Source organism: Pyricularia oryzae, chromosome 6 (assembly GCF_000002495.2).
Source record: "Pyricularia oryzae 70-15 chromosome 6, whole genome shotgun sequence".
NCBI classification, from domain to species: domain Eukaryota; kingdom Fungi; phylum Ascomycota; class Sordariomycetes; order Magnaporthales; family Pyriculariaceae; genus Pyricularia; species Pyricularia oryzae.
Genome location: NC_017853.1, coordinates 709,658 through 718,591, shown reverse-complemented (window position 1 = coordinate 718,591; position 8,934 = coordinate 709,658). Strand labels below are relative to the sequence as shown.

The window sequence follows — 8,934 nt, the reverse complement described above, 5'->3', positions numbered from 1 at the left end:
GGTTTACCCCTATATCCCCTGTTAGCACCATTGTTATTAACAGGTTATGAGCCCGGAAAGGTTCTAGCTAGTGCACTAAAGCGCACTTTGCATTATTGGAAAGCCCTGTTTTCAGGCTTTAATTTGGTTATTGTCGCATATCCGCAGCACGTATATTGACGAAGATATTGCTGTTTTTGTGCAAATTGTTGGTTATAGGTGCTACGTTAGCACCTATCCCCCCTGTAATTACAGTGAGGGGTCGCTATATTAGCGTTTGACTCAGGCCCAATTTTCAGGCACTGCAGCGCTCGCTCGATTGCAAATCCCAAAATTTTTGGTGTGGTTTTTATGGGTTGTGCATCGCTATTGCGATTGGTTCAAATTTTTAGTGCGTTAATTAGGGTTTGCGCTAACGAGTCAGGGCCAAAACCCCTGTATTCGCCCGCTAATAGCCCAGTGATCCACTAACCGAACGCTGCAAATTACCCTGCAGGTTACCCTGCACCCACCTAGCGAATTGAACTTTCGATCGCTAGTGCACCTGGATCGGTACAAATAATACCAGGGCACCCATTAATTGTGGATTTAGGGATTCCAACCCTGTATTTTCAGTGGATTCGATCATTGAAAATAGCAATAAGCCCTATATTTGGCAAGTATAGGCCTGTAACCGTTAGAAGGCAAACGGCTATAGAAAATCCTAGATTGGGGTATTTACCCTTAGGCGACTAGGTTAGTTTTTAACTATAATTCAGGCCACCCTACAATGGAAGACAGCCCTATGTCGGGCCTCCCAGGCCCAATTCCACCGGATAGGGGCCCTGAATCCAGCCCGAATGAAGTTCTAACCGCTAAATTACAGGCGCAAGACCTGCAATTAAAAGCGTTAACTACGCAATTGGATCAACTTCAGCACACAATTCAACAGTTAACATCTCTGTTGACGCTGAAAAATGGTGAACCCACTAGTTTTAGTGGTATTGCGGGTATTAATACCCCCAATAGCGGTAATCTGGAGGCCAACCCACAGATTTTTAGCGCTAATACCGCTACCGCACCACCTAATCCACCCGGTAACCTAATTCTAGGTGACGGGATAGGTAAAGAACTATCAAAACGGGTATTTTCCTTCCCCGAAAATTGCAAATTAGTAGGGGCTAGCAATTACGACCTGTGGAAACAGGCACTTATAGTACAATTCAGGGCTATAAAAGCTGCGGAATTTATTTCCAACCCTGAAATTGGCTATAGCCTACCGGAACATGAGCAATCAGTCCTATTATTGCTTATTAAAGACAGCCTAACCAAGGAACCTTTAGAATCCATTGCATGGCATTCCAGCCCTGTAACGGCCTATAAGACCCTGGAAGATAGCTATTCCGTTGCACCCGAAATTAGCAGAGACTCGCTATATCGGGAATTTCACGCCCTAAATTTTTCGAAATTTAGAGGGTCAATACCAGAATTTAACAGCCGTTTTAATTCCCTGGTAGCTAGATTAGCGAATGCCAACGTGCAAATTAGCCCTATCGATGTACGAAATCAATACCTACGGGCCCTGGAGGGGACGTTCCCTACCTGGACCGAACGCCAACGCAGTACCCAACGGGCCCTGCAGGCTATAGGCCAAAATTCGGATCGATTAAATTTGCAATACCTTATGGCGGACCTTATATCCGAAAATTCGATTTCAGGCTCTACAACTGCCAAAGCCACTAATTACAGGGCTGAAGGTCGAAAATCAGGGAAAAAAGGCGCTAAAAAGGACGCTAAAAAGGAAAATAATGGGCAGGACGGCACCTCCAAATCACGAAAAAAGGGCAAATCAACCCCTAATTCGGATTCGGCTATTGCAAAAGATAATAAATCCTCCAATTCCAGCGAATCGAACGCTGGAACTTCCATGATTTCAATGGATTTCGAGTTATTTACGGGCTCGATTCCAGGTGACGTTAGCGTTTGCGCAGCGTATAACGCCCTGGAACAGGCAGGCGATTCGGGCGGTAATTTACCGTACCGGGCACTGCAACAGGAGGTTAATTCCGCTATTAGCGGGGTTATAGAATTATGTTCGGAATCGGATTCGGAACCCGATTATACCGGTAAAACGCTAAAACCACAGGTATTAGCAACTAATTCTAAGGCTAAGACGAAGCCTGGAAGCGGCGTAAATAGGGACCCTAAGCCCCGACGGCTAGGCTACCCGGTCCTGTACGATACAGGTAGCACGCACCATATCTTTGCAAATAAGCAATTTTTTACCGATTATACCCCCGGCTCAACAGTCGAAATCGGTACCGGAGGTGGCCCTGTTAGGCCTATTGGCACTGGAACTGTTAAAATACAGGTCCGGTATGGCTCCAAAATTGACGAATTTAGAGAGGTTACGTTAAATAACGTGCTATATATCCCCTCGTTTGGAATAAATATCGTTAGTGGGCTAATACACTACAATACAGGGGGCGTATTATTAAAAAATACCCTGTACGATCGGGATCGCAAGGCGTGGGGACGCCTAAATACCGCCAAAAATTCGTTCTGTTTGGAGGTAAAAGGGTGCGATATCCTTATTCGAAATACTACATCTACGGTTTCGAATTACGCCTGTGTAATTGGTGAATATAGCACCGCCTCTAGCCTAACCTTACAGGGGGTTACAAAGGGCTACGCAGCCCCGTTGGAGGTAAAACTAAATAATATAGTCCCTGAAGACCAAGACGACTATAAAATCTACACCGATTCGGAACCGGGAGAAAATACGGTAACGGAAGTGTTAAATCCCAAACAAAATAAGGATATAACCGTAGATTTACCTGTAATGCAGAAATTTAGTGCAAAAACCCCTGAAAATCCACGTGAGATTGGGCCCCGTAGGCCCGGTAAGCCGCTAGATGACCCTTTTAAGCAGCCTAATACAAAAGGGGCTAATACCGAAAAAGAGGGGGTTTCCCACACAAGAAATCCGTTGTTAGAACCTCCTTTAGTACCGGAATTAGTGCAGGCCCCTGTAAATTACCTCCCTTTAAGCCTAAATCGAACTACCGATGGTTGGGTAACAGCTGAAGGAGACGGAATTACAGGCGATTGTGACGAAATCCAGGCCCAAAAAGCCCTGTTATGGCACAGGCGCTTAGGGCATATAGGGTTGTTATTGCTTAAAAAGACCGCTAAAAACGCAGACGGTCTACCTAATTTCGACAAAATTAGGGCTATTACCTGCATTACTTGCATTAAAGCCACCTCTGTTAGGCGTACAAATAAAGGGGCACTCCCTACACCCCCTAATATCCTCGATTCCATAGAGGGTGATACAGTAACCCTTAAACCTAACCCTCACAATAAAAAACCCGTATTTTTGTTATTAGTGGATCGAAAATCACGTTTTCGGTGGTCGATCTCACTACGGAATAAAGCCGGACCTACGGTTTTAGTGGCTATTAAAGGCTTTTTTAAGGTTTTAAAAGCTACGTACGGGCGCTACCCCACTAAATTTCATTTTGATGGGGGGCACGAGGTAAATACAGAGCTTCAAGATTGGTTTGCAAGTAAAGGTGTTAATTTTAGCACCTCCAACCCCTACAACCATGGCCAAAACGGGCTAACGGAACGGTCCGTTAGGGTTATTTTGGATAGGCTAAGGTCTACCATTTTAGCGGCAGGTCTACCACTATATTTATGGTGTTATTTACTGTCAGCCGTGGTTGATTTAGTTAACCGTACAGCGGTAACTAACAGGGAGTTAACACCCTACGAGGAATTTTATTCCGAATTTCAACCTGGATTACCACACAGGCCTAATTTAGGCCATTATCGGGTTATTGGTACCGTATGCCAGGCTATTATACCGCTGGAAAAACGCCAAAAATCCAACAAATTGGCTCCCCGAACGGAAACAGTAAGGCTTTTAGCCCATTTATCCAATTCTACAGCGTTGGTTTACGCCCCCGCCAGACGGGCCGTATATAAAACCTCTACCGTAAAAATTTTAGAGGGTATACCCGCTGAAAATTTGGCTATTCCAGGGGAAACGCTACAGATTTCAGAGGGGGAAAATCCAGATTTAGAGGGGGATTCTAATTCTGAACCTGAAGACGAAATCTACAGCGCCAAAACTTTGGATCCAGTGGATAATAATCCCCTACCTCCCGCAATTACAGTTCCTCCCTGGCCTGTACAGTCTACTGTTCGCCCCCCAGAGCTTATAACGGTAGCGGTGCCTAATTCAGCACCTAAAATAACGGAAGTTCCGGTGTTTTCGGCACCTAAAATACAGAATATGGAGTTAAATTCGCAGTTCGAAAACCCAGATCCTATGGATATCGATTACGTGCATTATCTTTGTTATCAAACCCAAAAGAAAACAAAGAAAAAGCCCACTAAAGACGGCGAACCAAATAGCTACCAACAGGCCCTAAAAAGCCCTGAAAGTGCTAAATGGTTAGCAGCTTTAGCGTCTGAATTCGACCAGATCGTTACTGCAAAAACCTTCCGTTTTATCCCTAAAATTAAAATGCATACAGGCCGTAGACTAATCTCTACCCGGCCGGTGTTTAAATTAAAAAAGGATGAAAATAATAAGCCTATAAAGTATAAAGCCAGGCTTGTTGTTAGGGGGTTTTTACAGGTCGAAGGCCTAGATTATATCGAGACTTTTGCTAGCACTAGTATACCGCCCACCTGGCGTATATTATTGGCTATAGCTAATGCACAAAATTGGGAAATAGAACAAATCGATTTTATCGGTGCGTTTTTAAATAGTGACCTTACCGACGTAGATATTTATTTGCAAATTCCAGAGGGTTTTAGCGATTGGGCTAGATCTTGCAGCCCTACTACCGCTAAAATTTTAGTGCAAATGGGCTATAATCCAAAGGAAATGCAAGTTATACTGTTGGAAAAGGCGCTATACGGTCTGAAACAGGGCCCAAGAGAATGGCAAACAAAGCTAAAAAGCCTACTTTTTACAGAAGGTTTTAAGCCGCTAATCTCTGATCCAGCTGTCTTTTATAATGCTAAATCCAAGCATTTCATTGTTACTTTTGTTGACGATTGCCTGCTAATAGGTCCTAAATTGCAATATATTCAGGATTTAAAAGCCCGTTTTAACAAAATATACGCATTGGAAGACAGGGGCCCTGCAGCCTATTTTTTAGGCGTTCAGATTATAAGGGACAGGCCTAACCGCCTGCTTTGGCTCCATCAAAGTCAGTATATAGAGGAAGCATTAGCAACGTTCGGATTAGCTGATTGCAAACCTATTTCTGTTCCCTTACAGCCGGGTGTGCTAAAATATAGTGGGGGCAAACCCGTAAATGCGCTAGAAATCAAATTGTTACAGCGTATTATCGGCACCCTAATGTATTTAATGCTATTAACGCGCCCGGACATCGGTTTTGCGGTTCAATGGTTATCTCGTTTTTTAACGAAAGCCACTACAATCCACTTAACGGCAGCTAAAAACCTACTTCGCTACTTAGCAGGTACTAAATCCCTAGCAATCTGCTACGGAAATAGGGTAATTAAAGCTAATTTACCACCTAACTCTTTGATTGGGGGTTTTAAAGGCCTAAAATTACTTGGTTTTAGTGACAGCGATTTTGCCGGGGCTAGGGAAGATTCAAAATCCACTTACGGATATTTGTATACCCTATCTGGGGGCCCTATAACGTGGAAGTGCAAAAAGGCTAGTACTATAGCTTTAAGCACCCCAGAAGCCGAAACCGACGCCTTAGCGGAAGCCCTGCGTGAAGCACAGTGGCTTAAAAGCCTATTTACAGAGATTGGACTACCTGTAAAAGGCCCTATTGCAATATTTGGAGATAATACAGGCTCTATAGCTAACGCACACAACCCTACGCACCACCAACGTACTAAACATACGTTATTAAAATTTCACTACGTAAGGGAGTTAGTTACAGAAGGATTAGTGACCCTAAAATACCTGGAATCCAAACAAATGCCCGCTGACGGCCTTACAAAGCCCCTAACGCTTCCAATTCACAAGGTTTTTTTAGAGCTTATAGGGTTAAAACCCCTGTAAACTTAGTTTTTACCTATTGAATTGTAGGGCACCTAGTTAGTTCGTTAGCTAACTACCACCATTTTTCTCCTTTGTTTGCAATTATTGGATTTTTGTTAGCCCGACACCAACCGATCTACCCAAACCTACCCTGCTCAGGTTGATTATTAAACAACTTATACCGACCTTATACCCGAAGTCGAATCCGAATTTAATTAGCTCGCGTTTTGGGCGACCTAGCGATTTTTAATCTACCCTATATATTAAACTTTTCTGGGATCCACAACAACGAACAGCCAGATTAGCTACCTGGCTTAGTAGTAAGTTCCGTTGGTTATAATCTGTAGGTCGTGGGTTCGAATCCGGGGGTTGTTACAATTCTGGGGGTCTTTTTCAATTCGGGGGTTCGTCCAATCTGGGGTTCAGTCAATCGGGGGTTTGGTACAAAGGGCTTATTCATCCAGGGGGTTCGCACCGGGGGTTCGAGTTGGGTTGGGACACAAGGGGGAATTTCTTTTGTTTTTTTGTTTTGGGGGTTTTATTTTACGTACTTTTCTTTTCCGACTTTATTTTTGGATTAAGTAGCAAAAGAGAGGGGGTGTTAATTATATGCATTATTTTGCATGTAATAAGCCCACTTTTATTTGTATATAGCCAATTTTATTTAGTGCCGAAGTGGAGTGGGGAATGGTGGAATTCCGTTACTTTGTTAATGCAGGAATGCAATTTAAAGGTCAGCGAGTGGGGTTAGCTACCCTGTACCGGGTTTAATACCCACCCTGCACCTGCGAGTCAGCTACCCTGTACCGGGTTGAAAATTTCACCAAGTCAACGTTTAAATGCAAACCCAGAGATGGTTTGTATGCAAATGAGGGTGTTTTTTCAAAAACCCATACAAATTAGTTTTTCGGAAATTCATTCGCGGCACCGGAACCTTTTCTGGCGTGCGGACCCCCACTTCGATGTCGGAGAGTATGTAAGGGAAATAAAGCAAAATCTCCCCCAACCAATTATTTATCAGTACCAAAATTATAGTGCATTTCTACCTATTATTCAGCGCTTTTAGCACTGGTTATTTACCACGCCGCACCTAGGGTTTACCCCTATATCCCCTGTTAGCACCATTGTTATTAACATTATTGTTATTACGGTTATAAATAATATAATAAAACGGTAAAAAGGAGTTTTTTTAATTAATATTACAAATTCCCAAGCCAAAAATTAAAATAACCGCGTATTTAATATTTACGCGTTAATTATTTAAAATAATAAACGTTGGGACGGTTAATGCAAAACGCGAAAAAAATAAAAATTATAAACAATATCCGTATAATTTGCGAAAATTGCGCGCAAATATACGCAAAACGGGTAATTTTACAACAAATCCAAAAAATTGTTTTTATCGATTATTTTGGGAAATATTTTGGAATTGTATATATAACCCCGAAAAATATAACGGAATAAAATACCTATTAATAATTAAAAATATTTTTTGCGGATTAGTTTATATTATTTTTATATAATCCGGTTTAGGCCCTAAGTTTTTAAATATTATAAAAGCTTTTGAAAAATGGGTTCGGAGGTAATATAATTGTATAATTTGCAAAATACGGAGCGATAAGTCCGGTAATAATATTAAATAAATTCCAAAACCTGAAAAAATACAAAATTTGGGTAAAAAAGGAAAAAACTAAATTAATATTTAATTTTGCTAATATATACGAACCAAACGGAAATTTTAAACATATAAATTAAGAAATATAAATTAAAACCCTGGTAATATTATTCGGTGCATATTTTCCCCTTTAATTTATAACCAAAAACAGCGAAAATAACCGTTTAATTATATAATAAATTGTTTCGCGTAAAATTTAAATTTAAATTACCCATTTAAATTTTTAATAAATGGATAACCACGCATTTCTAAACTATTTATAGTTATTTGCAAATTAACATATATATGCTAAATAAAAAAAATATAAACAAATATAAATTTTTATAATATAATGTCGTTATATATAAATATAAAGCTTATATAATATATAAAGAACATTTACAAAAAACGAGCCGCAAATATTATAAAATTAACGCAAAAATATATATTGGTTATTTTGTAAAATACGTTTTAAATACCATTTACCGGACTTGGGATTTAATTTTATATCGCGTAATTACGATTCGCAATAACGTTTAACAAATTATTATTTGTTAATAATAATGGTGCTAACAGGGGATATAGGGGTAAACCCTAGGTGCGGCGTGGTAAATAACCAGTGCTAAAAGCGCTAAATAATAGGTAGAAATGCACTATAATTTTGGTACTGATAAATAATTGGTTGGGGGAGATTTTGCTTTATTTCCCTTACATACTCTCCGACATTGAAGTGGGGGTCCGCACGCCAGAAAAGGTTCCGGTGCCGCGAATGAATTTCCGAAAAACTAATTTGTATGGGTTTTTGAAAAAACACCCTCATTTGCATACAAACCATCTCTGGGTTTGCATTTAAACGTTAACTTGGTGAAATTTTCAACCCGGTACAGGGTAGCTGACTCGCAGGTGCAGGGTGGGTATTAAACCCGGTACAGGGTAGCTAACCCCACTCGCTGACCTTTAAATTGCATTCCTGCATTAACAAAGTAACGGAATTCCACCATTCCCCACTCCACTTCGGCACTAAATAAAATTGGCTATATACAAATAAAAGTGGGCTTATTACATGCAAAATAATGCATATAATTAACATTATTCTTTAATTTTATAAACGGAAAAACAATTTTCTTTTCCAGAATAATTTAATTTACCGTCGATAAATTAAAAAAAGAAATTAAATATATTTAAAACGTTGCAAATTTCGTTGGATTATTTGTCGAAAAAAAATATATAATTGTCTTTATAATCGCGGAACAAATACCCAAAAAAAACCGAAAAATGG

At 40.4% G+C, this 8,934-nt stretch overlaps 2 protein-coding genes across 2 annotated transcripts; one reads left to right on the top strand and one right to left on the bottom strand.

The window, feature by feature from the left end:
• Positions 1 to 6,632: 6,632 nt before the first annotated feature.
• Positions 6,633 to 7,095, top strand: MGG_17599 (uncharacterized protein; the record flags this gene model as incomplete). The annotated part of the gene is made up of 3 exons (XM_003719312.1): positions 6,633 to 6,747; positions 6,905 to 6,973; positions 7,037 to 7,095. Coding segments are annotated over 3 exons (243 nt in total), but the record flags the coding sequence as incomplete, so codon positions are not given.
• A 1,154-nt stretch (positions 7,096 to 8,249) lies between these two features.
• On the bottom strand, positions 8,250 to 8,712 carry MGG_17598 (uncharacterized protein; the record flags this gene model as incomplete). Its single annotated transcript, XM_003719311.1, has 3 exons — positions 8,250 to 8,308; positions 8,372 to 8,440; positions 8,598 to 8,712. Coding segments are annotated over 3 exons (243 nt in total), but the record flags the coding sequence as incomplete, so codon positions are not given.
• Positions 8,713 to 8,934: the final 222 nt, after the last annotated feature.